This window comes from Lontra canadensis, unplaced genomic scaffold, assembly GCF_010015895.1.
Source record: "Lontra canadensis isolate GAN:19392208 unplaced genomic scaffold, GSC_riverotter_1.0 scaffold35, whole genome shotgun sequence".
In the NCBI taxonomy this organism is placed as follows: domain Eukaryota; kingdom Metazoa; phylum Chordata; class Mammalia; order Carnivora; family Mustelidae; genus Lontra; species Lontra canadensis.
In genome coordinates this window covers 5,256,151-5,273,685 of record NW_022631029.1, presented here as the reverse complement: position 1 = coordinate 5,273,685, position 17,535 = coordinate 5,256,151, and the positions used below count along the sequence as shown (strand labels likewise).

Here is a 17,535-nt window from a genome sequence, read left to right as displayed (position 1 = left end):
GTAGTAACACGCTAGTTCGCATTATGTTTTTCATACTAAGTCTTTGGAAGTCAGGTGTATTTTGCACTTACAGCCCATGTACGATTCAACACGTACTAGCCGCGTTTTAAGTTCTCAAAAGCTGCACGGGCACAACGCTACTTTCAAGGTGCCACAGACATGACCTGCGGACACATGAGCCCGCGGGAACTGCAAGCCTTAAGCTAGAGCCGGTGGCACCTTGCTCCCAGAGGGAGATGTAAACCTCAGCCCTGCGGAGCAAACCCGGAATCGCAGTCCGCCGGGTTCTGTGGGGTCCGACGGGACTTGTAGGCATCTGCCCTGCAGAGCATGACGGGAGTTGTAGTCCGCGCCCGCCTGCGGCGGCTCTGCGTATCATGGCGGGCCACGGCACGCTACCGCACTCTTCCGCTGGGCCCCAGAAAGTTTCGCTTCTGCCCAGCGGTGGACCCACGAGCGCGTAAGTGCCGCGGGGGGCCGGCCGGACCTTGGGGGAGCCTGGGCCGCTGTCGGCCGCGGAGCTGAGAACTTCCCTCCGTACGCGGCTTCTCACCTGTTGCCCTCACTGTCCCCGCCCATCCCGGGTCTCCCCGAGACCCCGCCCGAGCCCTTGCCCTTGCCCAGCTGGCCTGGGAGGCACCTCGGGCGGCGCTGAAACTAACCCTGGAACCCAGGCTACCTCTGGTGGTCAGTTAGAAAGACAGACTCCCCAAACACCAGTTCCAGGACCTCCGATGGCCGAGGGGCCGCCAAGGAGCCCACCATACGGGAGTCTCAGAACAAGCTTTGGATCCTTTAGTTACAGGAGGACAGGTCCCGGAGTTTCTGCTTGCGTTGTCTGGGAGGCTGCTGACCTTAAAAAGCGAAGTTCCTGGCTTCGCTGGCCCGGAACAGCCCAGACCATCCCATTTCGCCCTTCCAACCATAAGGGGACAGTTTGTTCATCCCTTGGCCCATTCTCTTTACCTTGTGTCCAGGTGCAGGATCTCGAGATAGCCTCCAGTGATCTTCCTGAAAACACCTGTGGATTTGGGATTGCAGTGTGGCTGCATGGGACTTGGGCTAAATAAGAGCCTATTCAGAGCCTAGGGTCAGGGTAGGGGGAGGGCTGGGTTTTATTTTTGTGTAAGGCAAGCGTGTGCGGTTGACACATTAACCACGTGGCTCCCTGTTAGTGCACATGTATCCGCTGATGCCCCTTTTCATTCTTCACAGCTCCCACTGGTTGTCCCCTCTAGGAAAAAATAGAGCACTTAAAGAAACTGCTTGTGTTGGCCGCAGGCTCTGTCTCTCTGCTTGTCTCACCGCAGCAGTTTCCTTTCCCATAGAGAAATGGGTCAGGGGCTCTTTGAGGACAGAGGATCAGGCTGTAATCTTCTCACTGCCCTCCTGCCCCTGCAAGCCCTGTGGTCTCTGTAGCAAGCTTTATTCTCCTGCCATCTGCCTAATGCGGCTTCCCCTGTGTGTTGGTGCTCGGAAAACGCCATCTCGCTGAAGTTTAATGCTGTCTGTGGCTCACACCTTCCTAAGTGGGCCCATGTTGAGTGGCCCCCACTCGACCCTCCCTTCTGTGATAGCTACTGTTGATCGGTTACTGAATTCCTTGCCCATTCGTGGGCCATCGCTGTGATCACTCTAGAAATCACGGTTGATTGTCTCAGTGAAGGGACATGGCCCCTTCCGTGATTACAAGGATCTGAAACGGTTCTTGCTTTAGGAAACACGTTTTCTGCTCCTGTTAATAGTGTTCATCTTTGTGTAGTGCTCCATTTAGCTTTTAAATTGTTTTCAGTATTTTATTAGGAAAACATAACCATTGCAAGAGTTGTGTAGTGAACATATGCCCACCTGTTAGAATCCACAAGTCGTATTTGACTTTATTTTTGTAGTTGCTTTGGAGTCTGTCCTCTAGTTGCTCCTTGGCTGGTCTTTGCTTCTTGTGGCTGCTTTTAGGGCCCTTTGAGGGTGGGCAGGATGACCCCCACAGATGTTTGTGATGAGAGGAGTCCCCCTGAACAGATAGTATCAGAGCCGCTGGTGACATTGACGCGTATCAGTCACCGAGGCTGTGGGCTGCCGCCTCCAGAACACATAGTAGGCACCCGAGGAATGGCAGTCCCTCTCTTCCTTTAGGGGAGAGGTTTGGCTGTGGATAACCTGTACTTTCTGGTGAATCCAAGGACGACTTTGGTGACTCAACACTGGAAGGTCTTTAAACACGAGGCAGAGGAAGCATGTAGCCTCGCTGTGGTCTCGCAGTGAAAACCACTGATGGGAGCTCAGAGTTTGGGGCCACGTTCCTTGGAGCAGCCCCAGCACGCATGGCAGGTCAGGTGCGTTGACTGGTGCCTTGTAACAAGCCAGACGCCGCCTGTGAGCAGAGAGGAGTGGAGTTTGGCCTTGTCCACATCTGCTCATCTGCGGAACGTCACTGTGTTGCTCCAAGGATAAACAATATTCCCTCTTTGTGATCTCGGTGCCAGATTTTTGGAGGTTTTGTTTGTTTGTTTTTGTTTTTAAAGCTTTTGATTGGTATAAGAACCTGTGGTTGAAAAGTAAATAAATCAGTAGGATGGATATGGAAATGTCTCCATGGGCCTGGATTTAGCCTTTAGCTGCATCTGGACATACTGTCTGTCACCGGGCTGCCCCATAACACGAGCTTCAGCCCCAGAGCACATGGGCTCATGGCTTTTAGGAGAGGAGGATGTTGGAGCCGTGCTCAGTGGGTCAGGAGGTGTTTTCCCCTCTTCCACATGTTGGCGCCAGTCAGCCCGATGGCTTGCGTGACCACCAGTGGTCCTCCCTCTTCACAAAGGGCTTTGTGGCATTTGAAAGACACCAAGTGCCTGCTTCTAGTTTGGCCCCATCCTGTTGGCAGGGATGAGGACGTGTACATCAGCGTGGTTCTGAGGGGACCCTGTGGTCTGGTTCTGGGGTCCCGGGGCAGGTCTGTCTTGCCACCTCAGGAGCCTGGGGTGCTGCGTCTTTGGCCCGGGGCAAGAAACCGAGTTAGGGGAGCCTGTGGAATCCAGAAGAAAAACATGAGGTGAAAAAGCAATCCAAACAAGTCATTAGTATGCAGGGGGTTAGGCCAAGAGGAGCATCCCTTGTGGAAGGCACAGGATGGACTGGACAGCTGAACTAGATGTGGTGGTTTCACAAGGAGCCAGAAGGATTTCCTCAAGCTGAGCCTGTATAGCCCTGTGGGCTGCTTCCAGGGTGCCTGGAGCCTCGGTCAAGAGCAGGGAGGGGCCACTTAGAAGCCTCCGCCAAAGTTAGCCACTGGGGATGTCTGCTTCTCTCCTTCCCTGCCTCTTCCTTAAGGAAGATAAAGGGTAATCTCCCCACACTGCACACGGGGGAAAACCAAAACCAAAAAACAGGGAAAAAAGAAACCCCACCCAAGATAGGACAATGTCAAATAACTACCCCAAGATAGACAGATTTCCTTAAATTGCCTGATAAGAGTTTGGTGAACCGAATACAGCCCCGGCTCACCCAGTCATGGCATGATCTTTATCACATTACCGATTGCTTGCGAGGGAATGGACATTTCACATGACTAGTCTGATTCCAAAATCCGAGTAGGGTGCAAATAGGCAAGCCTCGGCTCCAACTGGTGAAAGAGAGGACAGTTTTCTTGCCCATTGCCAAACTCCAGCTTCAGAGCCATCCTGGGTCTGGCTTGGGCTTTCTGTCTGCCGGCATAGCCCCACCCCTGCTCTGTCTGTACCGGGATGCTGCTCTTGTCACCCAAGGGCACAGTGGAGCTCAGACCCATCAATACCCACCCCTACCCCCTCCACCCCGACCCTGGGACAGTTCCTGGTGGATGGTTCCAGATCCAAAGGCCTAGTGATGCAGAGAGGGAAGGGCTTTTGTGAGGGTTGGGTGAGGTGGGGGAGGTGGCCAGGGGTTATCCTTGTCCGGATAGGGTGAAGGAGGCTTCTGGGTAAGGCTGCCTCAGGTCGGAGCTGAGGGACACACCTTCTCCCATAGACACACTTAATCTATCCAGTCCCTAAGTTACATTATTCCATTCCTTCTTGGGATAATAATTCCGTACTATTTCCACAGTAATGACGATAGACTGTATGTAATTACAACCTGATTTTTTTAAATGTGTTATTTTAGTGAACATAAAAGTAATTTATGTCCAGGAAAAGAAAATGGAAAAATCAGAGAAATCGAATTTTTTGAAAATTTACCCATGTTTCCTACCATAGAAGGAAGGTTAGCACTATTTACCTGTTGGTACATTTCTATTCCTAAAATTTAGTTTGGTTTGTTGGAGCAAGAGTCTCTGTTTTGGTTTTGTGTGACTGATTCATTCATTCCTCAAAGAATTTATTGTGGGCTCTCCGTGGGTCCGAGCTGTGCTGGGTGCTGGGGGAACTGAGTAGCAGTGGCGCTTACAGGTGGGAAGAACAGGTTAAACAAGAAATTACCATACTGGCAAACAGCCACAAATGTGGCAGAAAGGCAGTGGGGCTTAGAATCATGAGCAGAGTAGAATCTGGTGCCTTCTGTGCTCGCTTGCTTTTCATCAAAGCCCTTCTCGGGCATCAAGTGATCTCTTAGTCGCCTGTCAGCTTAGTAGGGTGGATGCTGTCTGTTCTTCCCTCTGGAGCTTGGGTTTCTTCAAGCCCCAGCCCCTGACTCAGGCCTGCCACTTCCTAGCAAATCCTTCTTACCCGGCTGGCAGTCTCTTAACACATATGGGTAGCATGTGCCATTAAGGCCATGGTTAGTGGCCAAAGCATATTCTGTCAGGGATTTAGTTTGTGATCCGTCGCTGGCTGGACTGACCCCCCCGTTGATGCTCGGGTCAGAAGAGTCTCCCAAGCATATGGCTTTGGAGCCTGTAATTTTCTCCATCCGGATGGGCTTTGTGCTGCGTGGGGGCAGGAAGAAATAGGTGCTCCAGCTGACTTCCCAGGTGTTCGCACACCTGTTCCGGAGACTACCCGGAGTTCCACACAGCCCCTCGCCACCTCCTGGATAGTTTCTCTGGGCCTTCCAGTGGCAAGACCCCAGGTATGGATGTGTGGCTCCTTCCAGAGGAGCTGTTCCCGCTTCCTAAAAAAAAGGCAGCATCCCCCAGGCCCCCAGAGGCAACACCTCCCATCCACAGGTCTCTCGACCCTGCCTTCGTGGGCCGGTGGACTGGACCTGGAGCCAGTTCTCTGTGTTCCAGAGGCAGTGACCAAGAAGCCTGAATCATTGGTGAGAGGGCAAGAGCCAAGAAGAGAAGGTTCAAGAAGAGATGGCAGAGGCTCAAGTCTCCCCTCCCTTTATGAAAGGAGATCGCAAGCAAGGAGTGTGTGGGAAAAAGGACCCAGGCATGCAGTTGGTCAACACTTTAATTAGATCTGAGGGGTTGGGTCACCTCCCGAGCCTCTGTTCACGTGTGCTGAGATGTCTGCCTCTGAGCTGGCCTCTTACAGACTCCTGAGCACTCTCCTGGGTATCGTCTGGAGGCTCTGCTGAGGGCAGCCTGCCCGGCGACCACTCCAGGGCTGAGCCAGCAGAACCGCTGGGCCTTGGAGCTGCAGGTACCAGCCAAGGTCACCCCGCGCCCCGGAGATGGCAACTGGATAGATGCTGTTGGGTGTGCTGAACCAGGGACTCCTCCAGAAAGGCTTTCTGCCCTGGGCTGATCGGAACTGTCCTTGTTCGCATTCTTTCTTGGTCTGGGTGGAAGTCACTGGTCTGCTTCCCCTTGTCTGGGACTGGGGGAGGAGCTTGACTGTATGGCATTGGGGGGGCGGGGAGTATGGGGGGACTTCTCAGCTGTTAGGTTAGGAGCAGGTACAGAAAATTCTGAAGACAGGGCACAGTTGTCTTCCATGTCCCAAGCCTCCCTTCAGAGCATTCTTCCCTTAATGGGACTTGTCAGATGCTGTGCTGCTCCTGCCAAGTCGATTTCTGGGCAACATTACAAATCGGAGTCATTAGCGCCAGAGTGTAAATAAGTTTACAGGAGTCAGTTGGTGTCTTTGTATCTTAGTTTGGGACTGAACTGCTCTCTCTATTGTTAGGGCCTCTGGGCAGGTGTAGGAGGAATTTGGCATTTGGGGAAGGTTCTTTGCCTCTAAACTAAGACTAAAGCTGTGACTAGGAACTCAGGCAATAGTCCCAGATAACGAATAAGAGTTTTTAAAAATGCATTTAGCCCCTTTTGCGCTTTATCAGAACATCGGATGCTTTTAGACATGCCGGATGAGCTGCAACGTAATTCTGAGTTGTTCCCCACGTTTTTAGAAAATGAATCTCTCTGGTATTTGAAAGAGCTTGCGGGAGACAGGCAAGGGAGGTTTCGACAGGGCCTGCAGGAAGGACCCTGGGTTTGTGGAGGTGATTTGCTCTTTGGGGGGTCTTGGGAGGTGTGGGAGTCCTGGAGTTATTCCCCTGGTGCCGAAGCAGCTGTGGCCAAGGCGGTGTGGACAGAAGCTCTAAGTGTCTCTTGAGTTAAGAGAGCTGTTTGCTAATGGATTGTCTGGATGGGGCTGCTTCCGGCCTGAAGTCTGTGATCTCTGTGATACAATAAGAAATAGATATTTGGTATTTGGCTCAGGTTCCTGCCACAGAGCTTCTGGAACCCTAGGAATTTCCTGAGTAATGGGAGTGTCTTTTGTTATTCATAACAAGCCTCTTTTTTTTTTTTTTTTAATTTTCAGCATAACAGTATTCCTTGTTTTTGCACCACACCCAGTGCTCCATGCAATCCGTGCCCTCTCTAATACCCACCACCTGGTTCCCCCAACCTTCCACCCCACCGCCCCTTCAAAACCCTCAGGTTGTTTTTCAGAGTCCATAGTCTCTCATGGTTCACCTCCCCTTCCAATTTCCCCCAATTCCCTTCTCCTCTCCATCTCCCCATGTCCTCCATGCTATTTGTTATGCTCCACAAATAAGTGAAACCGTATGATAATTGACTCTCTCTGCTTGACTTACTTCACTCAGCATAATCTCTTCCAGTCCCGCCCATGTTGCTACAAAAGTTGGGGATTCATCCTTTCTGATGGAGGCATCATACTCCATAGTGTATATGGACCACATCTTCCTTATCCATTCATCCGTTGAAGGGCATCTTGGTTCTTTCCACAGTTTGGCGACCGTGGCCCTTGCTGCTATAAACATTGGGGTACAGATGGCCCTTCTTTTTACTCCATCTGTATCTTTGGGGTAAATACCTCTTTTAACCGCACCTGAGTTTATGCTAATATGGCGACTCTGTGGGCCCCTGGATAGCTTCGGGATGGGGCTGGTTGCCAGAGGAACCAACCACGTGGTTAGAGATTTGGCCCTTTTAGCCCCACCCAGACCTCTGGGAGCCGAGAGGGGCTGAGGATGGAATTAATCTCCAACGGCCAGTGATTAACCAGCCCTTCCCCTGTAATGAAACCTCCATCAAAAACTCCCGAGTGATGGGGTTCTGAGGACTTGTGGGTTAGCGAACAGCTGAGGTGCTGGAGCGTGGGGACCCCTGAAGGCAAGGAAACCCCACACACCTCAGACCAAACCTTCCCCCCCCCCCCGCCGCCCCAACTCTGCATCTCTTCCCCTTGGCCTGTCCCAAATTGTATCCTTTAAAATAAACTCGTCATAGTCGTGTTTTTCCAAGTTTTGGGGGCTGTTCTAACAAATTGTTGAACCCGAAGAGGGGATCTTGGGGGCCCCCAATTTATAGCCAGTTGGTCAGAAGTACAGGGAGAAGCAGCCTGGGTCTTGTGACCAGCGCCTGAAGCTAGAACAGTCTCGTGGACAGAGCCCTGGACCTGTGGGGTCTGCCCAAACTCCAGGTAGGTAGTGTCAGCTTGGAATTGAATTAAAGAACACCCAGTTGGTGTCCGAACTGGTTATCTGTGTGGAAGAAAGCCACAATGTTGGTGTCAGGAGCATTGTAGACAAAAAAATCTCTCATCCCTCACCCAAAGGACAAGTTTTATCTCGAGACACAAGGATGTTGACCATGGTGTGCCTCGTTGTGTGCCTTTCAGTGGTTACTAATAACCTCAGACCTGGGAGGAGGGGAGCAAAATGCCAAGAGCCATCCTTCCCACGTCCAGGAAAGTAGCATCCTGATGGTAGCCATGACCTTCCAAGGAAGCTTGGATTAACTTCCCGAAGCCACGGTGGGGAAGGCCACTGGGACCGGCAGCCCCAGCAGCCAGCTTCCTGGGGCACATTACCTGGGTGGTGACTCAGGCTTTTTGGAAAACCAGCTTGTGTCATCAGCAGCTGGGCCCAGCTCGCCCCGTGACCTGGGAACTTGACATAAGCAGAGCTTATGACTCCGAGGGTCACGCCTGAGGGAGGAGGCCTCCCGGGAGCGTGGGGACACACGGCCGCCTCCCCAGAGGCCGGCAAGCCTCGAGGAGCCCGTTTCTGCCTGTTGAGGCCCATCAGGCCAGGATGCTGCTTTGGTCTGCAGACCTTGTCTTCGTCCTGGCCGGCCTCAGAGAGGGCTGGTTTCCACCGTCGGTGCAGGGCCCCAGCCAGAGCCTGGGTGAGGCGGCTCAGGACCTGTTGCTGGTGTTGCTCCCTGCCCTCTTCCACATGTGTGGGACTCCCCGAACTCTGAAGTGTGCATACGGACCAGGGGGCTGCTTATGAGGACTTGGGGGGTGTGGCAGCCAGCCACCCAGGCTCCCCCAGATCTTGCCTTTGTAAGAGTAGCCTGCAAATGGAATCAGCAAGTTTGTACCCTTTCAGGCTGGCTGTTTTCACTCTGCAGAAAGCATTTCTTGCATGGATCCTCAGCTCAGCCCTTTTCTAGGCCAAGTACCCATCACTTTTTATTCCTGTCTCTGTATGGACCTCTCCTGCCGTGTCCAGATAGCTGGATGTTTTTCTTTCTCCTTGGCTACAGCTCAGCTCCTCCAGAGCTGGACGATGCCTTGAGTGCCTCTGTGTCCCCAACCTGCACATAGTTAGCACTTGACAGAGTGTGGAACTAGGGCAACTGTGCATTGACAGCGAGGACCCTCTACTCTCTCTACCTCTCTGGGAGGGGCGGGGGCGGGCACTCTGTAGAAGCCCTGCAGATGTCTCTGTAAGGCCCTGGCTGGTCCCCGCTTAGGCTCTGTGCTCAGCAGGTGACCTGGAGACACGCCCAGGAATGGGCAAGCTGCTTCTCGAAATGGGCAAGCTGCTTCTCGAATGGGCAAGCTGCTTCTCGAAAACCACTCTCACCCTCAGTTTGGTGTCTGTGCCGGGCAGGGTGCTTTCCCTTCCGAGGGGGGCTTTGGAGGGCTCTGGGTGGATCCCGTGCATCTCTCGGGCCTCCGAGTCAGGATTTCCTGGGAGTGTGGTGTCGGTGTGTGCCTGTCTCATTCCCCCTCCACCAGAGAAGGCTTCTCTTTGGGCCTTGTTTGCACTGAATCACGGCTGAGCAGCTTTGTTAGTTAAAAATAGGACTTGGCATATCCGCCCAGTGACAGGCCCTTCTTGCTTCAGGCACACACTGGAATGCTTATATAAATATTTGGAGGAACTTGAAACCCGGGACCATTTCTATCCCAGAGTCTTCTCTCCTGGACTCCTAAAGCAGGAAGGATAATATGGCAGCGAGAAAGTGAGGGCCTGCTTGTGTTAGAAGCACTCAGGGTGGCGTCACATTATTTGGGAGACACTGGAGGGGGCCGTTCTGAAGCCAGTAGAAGTGGTTGGTCATTTGCAGTAGTGACAGCGGCTCAGGTAGAAATCTACAGGGTTTAAATCAGACTGTCCAGGGTTCAAACCACAATTCTACTTCCTGGCCCATGGCCTTAGACAAGTCACGGGACTTCTCGAACCCCAGGTTCTCCTTAGCACATTATCTACTGCACGAGGGTGATTGTGAGAGTAAAATGATCACCTGTGGCAAGAACCTAACAGGGCCCAGCACCCAGCACACAGTAGGCCCTCGTGTCGTGGTGGCTGCCCCCTGAGGCCCCCTTAGCCTAGCTAGCGGCTGTCACCGGCAAGCATTGCACAACCTTGCACTGGCCATCCAAGGCAAGAACTGGAGGTTCTAAAGCTGGGACACAGGAGTGTCCGAGTGCGTCTCCAGACTTCTCCCCAGTGCCACTCGTGTCTCGTCACCTCCATTGGTCTGCAGCCACTACTGTGTCCTTAGATCACTTTAGCAGCTGCCCGAGCAGGGTGGGTAACTCGGGACTCACCAGCTGCAAGAGGACTGTAACCAAGCTTAAAATAGAGCCATGTCCCTTGCTGGACCGAGGGCTGCGCCAGTCCCCAGTGCAAGCCGGGCGGTGTCTACACAGCCAGGCTGAGCTGGACTCCGGGCATCTGCTTCCCCCACCAGGCAAGGCTGGCTTTCCTTGATCCCAAAGCCCCAAGGGCCCTCAGCCTCCTCCCTCCCCCACCACCCGGCCAGAGGTTACTGACCGTTCCTCAGAGCAAACAAGCTGGGGGAGGACATGGGGCCGGGCGTGGGGGAGACAGGGATCTGGTGGTGGCCGGCATGGTGAGCTCAGTGGCCCTCTGCGTGTGGGTTGGGCTGGTTCTGGCCTTGGTGTGTGTGTGGTAGTGGGGTGGGAGGGAGCCCCCGGGAGGCATTTCTAAAGGTAGAAGGAGAGTGAGGCCATCCTGCCTGAGAGGGTGGAAGAGGAGAGAAGCTCAGAAGCAATGAGTCACGCTGTTTGGTTGAACTTGCTGCTTTTTAAGCCCCAGCCCAGGTCATTGTGTCTGAATAGAAGCGTGTCAGAAGCCAGCCAAAGAATGCCCGCTGAGCAAGGCCCCCACGGAAAGGTCAAGCCCTGCCTATTGAGGGAGGACGCCCAGATGGGGCGACTTTTTGCCCAGAGCGGCACTCCCCTTCCTGCTGTTGTCACGTTGTGTCTGTGACTGCCTCTTCCACGGTCTCCCTCTCCCCTCGTGCAGGTGCCACCATGGAGTCTGACCACTGCTGACCGGACCCAGGCGGGAGGCGCATAGGGGAGAAGGGTGACCTGCACCCATCGCCATGGCTTCCCCCATGGCAGAGAGCCAGCTCCAGAGAATCATCCGCGATTTGCAAGGTGCGGCGGTTTGGGGGACAGGGAGGCACACGGGGCTCGGGTGTGGGGGAGCTGGGGCTGTGCTCCTCCCGTCCTTCTCTCATCCTTGTCACACGGAAGTAATGGGAGTCCCCGGGACACAGCGCGTGGAAGCATTTGGGGCTCGGGTGTCCATCCCGGGTCAGGCTGGGAGAGCTGGGCCAGTCCTCCTCTCAGGGCGCTGCGAAGCCAGTTTGTAATAAACAAGATCCAATGCCCTTTTTGGGGTCTGGGTCTGCTCTCAGTGTTTGTGCGTATGTGTGTTTTCAAGCCACCTGTTAAATCTACAGCTGAATCCTGAGCCCTCGGGCCGTAATGGAGTTGGCTCATCTGGGGAGGCGTGTTCTCCTTCCTTTGAGCAGAATGACCAGCACCCGTCTTTCTTGTTTTGCTGTCCTCCCTGGTCCTGGCAGGCGGACAGCCTGTGTCCTATGACGCACTGTGATTCTGGGCCTGCTGCCTCCCAGACTTCTCTGAGCTCAGCAAACCCACCGAGACTCGGAACTCTCATCTCGCTGGAGGAGGGCAGGGCAGGGGAGGCGCACGGGACGCCGAGGAAACTCAGGAGGAGAGTCCAGGGTTCAAGGTCACCCTTCTAGGTGATGTCCCGGGGGTCAGAATTCTGGCAAGTTTCCAGCCTACACCACAGCTCACCCGGGCGGGTCGGTAGGCCTCTGTGGAGCTCTAGCACATTGGCTACCACACGGTGGGAAGGTGACCGCCTCCTGTGTGTCCCAGCAGTGACAGCGTACTCTCCTGACAGCCTGAAGGTCCAGGTTCCTACCTGCTCAGGTGCAGTCTGTCACAGCCAGAGCCACTGGACGCTTCTCCTTCTACAGGTCAGAAGGCGCCACGATGAAAATCACTCCCAGGCTCAGCTCCCCATTTATATAGCATCTGGGGCCTTGACCTGCTGATTATCACATGGCATTTCCCAGGTTCCAGGCCCTGTCTTGCACATGCCTTATGGATAACGACTCATGGGGTCCTCACATTTGGTCTGTGAGGTAGGAACCATTACCCCAGTTCTGCAGAGGCAGAAACAGGCACAGAGAGGTTAAGTGACTTGCCTAAGGTCACACACCCAGTCGGGCAGAGCTTGGGTTTATACAGATACCAGGTGCCAGAGTCTACACTCTTAGACCACACCAGCCTACTTCCAGCTGGGTTTTTTTCTTAAGTCTACACGCACGCACGCACGCACACACACGCCGAGAAGGTGAAATGACAGTCTGCCGGTCTGAGTTCACCTTTGGCCTTGAGAAATCTCTCCACAGAGTAAGCCCTCTCTCCTGCCTGTCAGTCTCTGGTTCTCCAGGATGACTTTGGGACCCAGAGAGCTTTATTGGGAGGGAATAGAGAGGAAGAGAGGACCCCCTGCTCGCACTCCTGATCCAGGAAGGAAGACATTGTTCAGGTACCCTTTTCTACCCCACGTCCTGGCTGGTCTGGTCGTCACCAACATCCCAAAGCCATCTCAATGTCCAGTACCCAGGCCACTGAGTGCTTTGACACACCACTTTCTCGGGACCCTTCCCTTGCATCTATTGGTAACTGTCTTCGTGGGCACACCAGAAATCTCTGGCACGGACCAAGGAGTGGCGCATCCCTAACTGAGGTGTCCTTGGGCAGTGCTTAGCCTTCGGGTCTCTGCAGAGCAGCCCGCTCCTCTTGGTGACAGCAGTGATGACGACCTTGGGGTCAGCTCCTGGCTCCGCCTTTTAACCCTGGAAGATGTTGGACAAGTCCCATCACCTCTCCAAGGTCCTATTGCTTCCTTCACATGCTAGATCAGCTTGGTAACACCCGCTTCTCAAGACTGTTGACAGACACAAGTGTATAATTCACAGAAAACTCAGATTCTTCACAAGTGATGCATTTGGATTGGCAGAGATTAGAGCTGAAAACTTGATATTTCATACTCAAGGCTCCTTTCAAAATTTCAAGAATTCCCAGCTCAGGTTATAAGGGTTAACCCTTATAGGGGAGGAAGGCTGTGCATTGTCCCTGGTCCCTGACCACCCCCCTCCCCCCCCGGCTCTCGATGTCAGCTGCAGCAAACACTTCTAGAGGGTGCCACTGGACAGCAGTCTCTTGGTATAAGAATCCGTCCCAAGAGCCTGTCTTCACCATTTGCTGACCTCTGCCGGAGAGGTCAGTGTCGATTAAATTTTAGCAGTTCAGGTTCAGTGTCAGTGCTGGGCAGGTCTGCTTTCCAGCCATGGTTCTAGAGCGCAGGGACGGGGGAGCTCCTCTCCTTACGAGCCGTCAGAGAGCAAGATGGTTTTGGGCAGTGTGCCCCAGCCATCTCAACCGGGGGCGCTCTTCCCAGTGTCTACACCAAACCTAGCTTCTCACTGTCCCTCCATGCCACAGCAGAGGCTGCGAGTGACAGTCAAAGTGGTTTTCCCTCTATTCTGCACAGGGAGGTCGGTTGTCTTAGAAGTGGAGAGGCGGGCTCCGGAGTCAGAAAGCCCTGGAGGAACCAAGCTTCTCATTTCAGCTCTGCCTTTTGCATCCCGTGGTCTTTGGCCAAGTGCCCTGACCTCTCCCGGAATTCCTTATCTGCCAAACAGGATGATGTTATCAGCCTTCTCCAGTCTCCGGTTGTACTTTCTTCCCCACATTTTAACAGCTCTGAAACTGGGATTATCTTAAAACCAGCTGTGTATTGGGTTTGTAGAAATACAACCATGCCCACCCTGCCAGTGCTGTATTAAAGGAGAAAGACCTGCAGAAGCCTGGCCCCTGATGGCCACTCAGCTCACGGAAACAGGTGTCATTGTTGTCATTCTTGGAATTGTTCTCGTTCCTCTTATTTGTACCTTCTGGTCTTCTTGAAGCCAGGACGTAGCCTGTACTGAGCAGGAGAGTTAAAGTGAAGAACAATAAGCCACATGGCCAGAAGGAAGGTAAAGCTCTCTGGACGTCAGTGTGAGAGGCCTGCTGAGTGGTTCGTGCACATGGCGAACCTTCCTTGACCAAAGGCTGCATGTAGATTACACGGCCTGCACGGTGGTCCTGTAGGGAGGACTGAGAGATGGGCTGGATCAGGGGGCCGTGGGAGAACACCTGTGAGCTCTCAGCACACCCGAGCACCGTCAGGCTCAGCCTTCCCTCCTTCTGGGTTCACATCCCACTTTCTGCTTCCCAGGTGCTCTGCCGTCACTGACCGCTTGCTCCCCGTGCGTCCCTGGTGGGTTATTCTGCTTCTCTCTCTAAAGCTAGTTACGTGTTCCGGTTTGTTGTCTTAAAGATGCGGTGATGGAGCTAAGCAAAGAGTTTAAGGAAGCAGGGGAGCCCATTACGGACGACAGCACCAGCCTGCACAAGTTTTCTTATAAACTTGAGTATCTCCTGCAAGTAAGTGACTCCTGTACCATGTTGATTTCTGCTCTGTTCTCTCGGTTCCCTCTCGAGTGACTCATGAGCATCAGGATGTGGTTCAGACAGCTCCGGGAAGCCAGGAAGCCCTCCTGGTTAGACTGAAAGTCGGAGCAGCCCCAGGTCGCTTGGAGCTCGAGCCTCCCGAGTGCGATCCTCTGGAGAATCGGAATGTTGCCCCTTAGCATGGCTGTGGGCATCAAGAATATTCTTTACAGATTTAGACCATCTTAAGGCAGGTCACAAGGTAACGGCAGAGATCGTAACTTTGGGGCAGTCGCCTCCCCCTTTGAGGGTCTGGTGAAAGCTGTGGGATCTCTCCCGAAACAGACATGCCTCTGTGTGTGTGTGTGTGTGTGTGTGTGTGTGTACACACCCCGTTGCCCACTCTCCAGGAGTGTGTGGACCCTCTGAAAATTATCCAGAAGCTCCCATTTTAGAGCCTTGCTGCCCAGATTGCTGGGGTCCACAGACCAGCAGCATCAGCAACCCCCGGGCACAGGTGAGAAATCTTTTCTCAGTGCCCACCCTGACCCGCTGAATCAGAATCTCTGAGGTTAACCCAGGAAGTTTTGTCTGAACACACTCGCCCTGTAATGCTGATGTGTGCTTGCTTGAAGATGCACGGATCTGGAGAGCTCTGCAGATGCGGAAAAATACAGGCAATCACAGGAGGCAGGAAGGAAATGGAATGAAACATTAACAGAAGTTACCTTAGGAAGGGGCTGTTCGCATTATAATTTTTTTTCTTTTCTAGTCTTGTCAGGGTTTTCCAACATGTATGTATCTTAACTTCCATAACCAGAAACAAACACTGTAAGATGTTATGCTGTAGAAAGACACACCTTTATCCTTTTGAACACCGGACATGTGCATCCCAGCACTCTCCAGCCCAGCTAGAGAATGAGCGCCTGCTGGAGGCGAAGCCCCGACGTGTCGAGGGACTCCCCCTTCCCTTTCCAGCTGCTTCTGTCTTACACTGGGACATGATTTATGAACCTTTTCAGTTTTCAGTCGGCCCGTTTTGGTTTTGGATTTGAAACAACTCATAGCTGACATTAATTGGGATTTATTACATATTTGGGTATATTACAGTGTTGAGACTTTAAGTAGCCAGGGTAAGATGTCTCAAACTCATTTCCCTGAGTTGAGATAAAGTTGACAGTCTTCATGTTGTCCTTCAAGACTTTTCTCTCAAATGTCTTCATCCCGTGTGGACAACGCCTCTGGTGGTCTTCTACCCATTTCTGTGCACTGAGGTCCTTTCAAGAGATGGTCTCTCCTGGGGGGCTTTTACTCTGAATCCCACTAGCTGTGTGACCCTGGGCCAGCTGCTTAACCTTTCCCAGCCTCGGTCTCCTCATCTGTAAATTGGGGTTTGAAACACCCACCCTTATCTGCCAGCCAATAAAAATGGTGCCAGTAAAGGGCCCCGTCCAGGACAGGGTGACTAAGAAGCTGTTGCTGTTACTGATATTTAAATGGTGGGATGATCAGCTGCAGGGGTGGTCCTCCTCTCTCTGTCCCCGGGTCTCCACAGTTTGATCAGAAGGAGAAGGCCACCCTTCTGGGCAACAGGAAGGACTACTGGGATTACTTCTGCGCCTGCCTGGCCAAGGTGAAAGGAGCCAATGACGGGATCCGATTCGTCAAGTCGATTCCGGAGGTAAGCAGAGGGGCCAAGTTCCTCGCATCTTCCTCTCTCTGCCTTAAGCATCTCTTGCCCAACCCGTGCTGCAGCCGGCTCCTTGAGGAGGAGGGTGGGGAGCAGACGGCTGGCAAGGAAGTAAGGAAATCCGGGCGCACTCAGTGTCCAGTGTTCGCTCGGGGGAGTGAGCACTCGCCAAGCAAGGGAGGGCTCAGTCCTGACTGTGCATCAGGCCACGAGCACGCGCCGTCTCAGAGCAGACTTGCTCCCACGGAGGCCGTTCGTGGGGCCCACCGGGGGCCTATAGCACGGGACGCCTCTGCCTTTTCAAGAGAACTCGTTCCTTAGATAAAGTGCTTAGAGTTTACTGGGTGCTTTCCCTATAATTTGTGCAGGAAACTTGTGTTTATAATGAAGAGAGTGATGTGTGCCATCAAGGGACTGGTTACGCTAAGCAGCTCCCCACATCGAGCTCTGAGCCCCTTGAGCAGACAGCCAGTGCTTTGCTGTTTCAGAAAACTCCAGAACAACACATTCTCCATGCTCTCCTTTCTCTCTCTCTCTTTCTCCTTTCTCCCTCCCTCCCTTTCTCCCCACTTCCTTCCCTCTCTTGCCCTCTCTCCTCTTTCTCTCTCTCCTCTTCCCTGTCTCCCTCCCCTCCCCCACCCCTTCAGCCTCGTCGCTCTGGGAGGGAAAAACTCTGCACCCTCAGGAGTGAGAAAACGCCTAGATTTGGGGCAGGAGGCCTAAAGCGTTTCTACATTTCATCTTTCTCTTCAGCATCTTGTCAGTATGTTTGGAGTCACTTTAAAGCCCGCAGCCGTGCTCCTTGGCCGGTCTCCCACAAAGGGCGCCGAGTCGGGTGCTCCAAGATCCCTTCTCGCTCCCTGCCAGCTGGAGTCAGCCGGGTTTCTTCTTATAGAGCGTGACGGCCTTAAGTACGCTGACAGTGAGGGCCGAGCATTTCCCACCCTCTGGCGTCTGAGAAAAGGAGGAAAGACCTTGGCTGTGAGGAGTTAGTTCCTTGGATTTCTTTAATGTCCATGCAGCACCACGGTCTCGTGAGAACTTGCCTGGTGGGACCATGGGGTCCCTGACGTAGAGTGTTTTCATGCATCACACACATCTCCTCTCTGAAAGTCTGGAAGAAGTTCTTAATGTCACTGTCCTGTCTTCCACTCTTCAGAGCAACAAAGGCCTTTGGCTTTATGGCTTCAGACAACTGAAGTCTGGAGTGAGTTTAGCTTAGTCCTCACGGCCCAGAGTTACAAAATGCGTAAATCTCCTTTTTGCATAATGCACAGACCTTTAGACAATCTGAGGCCAGGGAAACTGACTTCTCAGAGCAAAAAGCACTCGCTGCTTGCCCAAACGGCCCTGGTTCCTGGTGGCTGCGTGGGCTCTGCTTCCCACAGGCCCCAGTTGTCTCGTCCCCGTGGAAGGCTCTGCTCTCGG

General features: G+C 53.3%; 1 protein-coding gene across 1 annotated transcript in view; it reads left to right on the top strand.

Annotated features, from left to right (window-relative positions):
- The first annotated feature begins 354 nt into the window (after window positions 1-354).
- Window positions 355-17,535, top strand: part of FYCO1 (FYVE and coiled-coil domain autophagy adaptor 1) — a 67,840-nt gene continuing 50,659 nt past the window's right edge. The window contains exons 1-4 of the mRNA XM_032867837.1: window positions 355-460; window positions 10,894-11,030; window positions 14,305-14,411; window positions 15,973-16,098. Coding sequence (XP_032723728.1) covers window positions 10,976-11,030; window positions 14,305-14,411; window positions 15,973-16,098 — 288 coding nt within the window. The 5' untranslated portion in view covers window positions 355-460; window positions 10,894-10,975. The remainder of the gene's footprint in view (window positions 461-10,893; window positions 11,031-14,304; window positions 14,412-15,972; window positions 16,099-17,535) is intronic.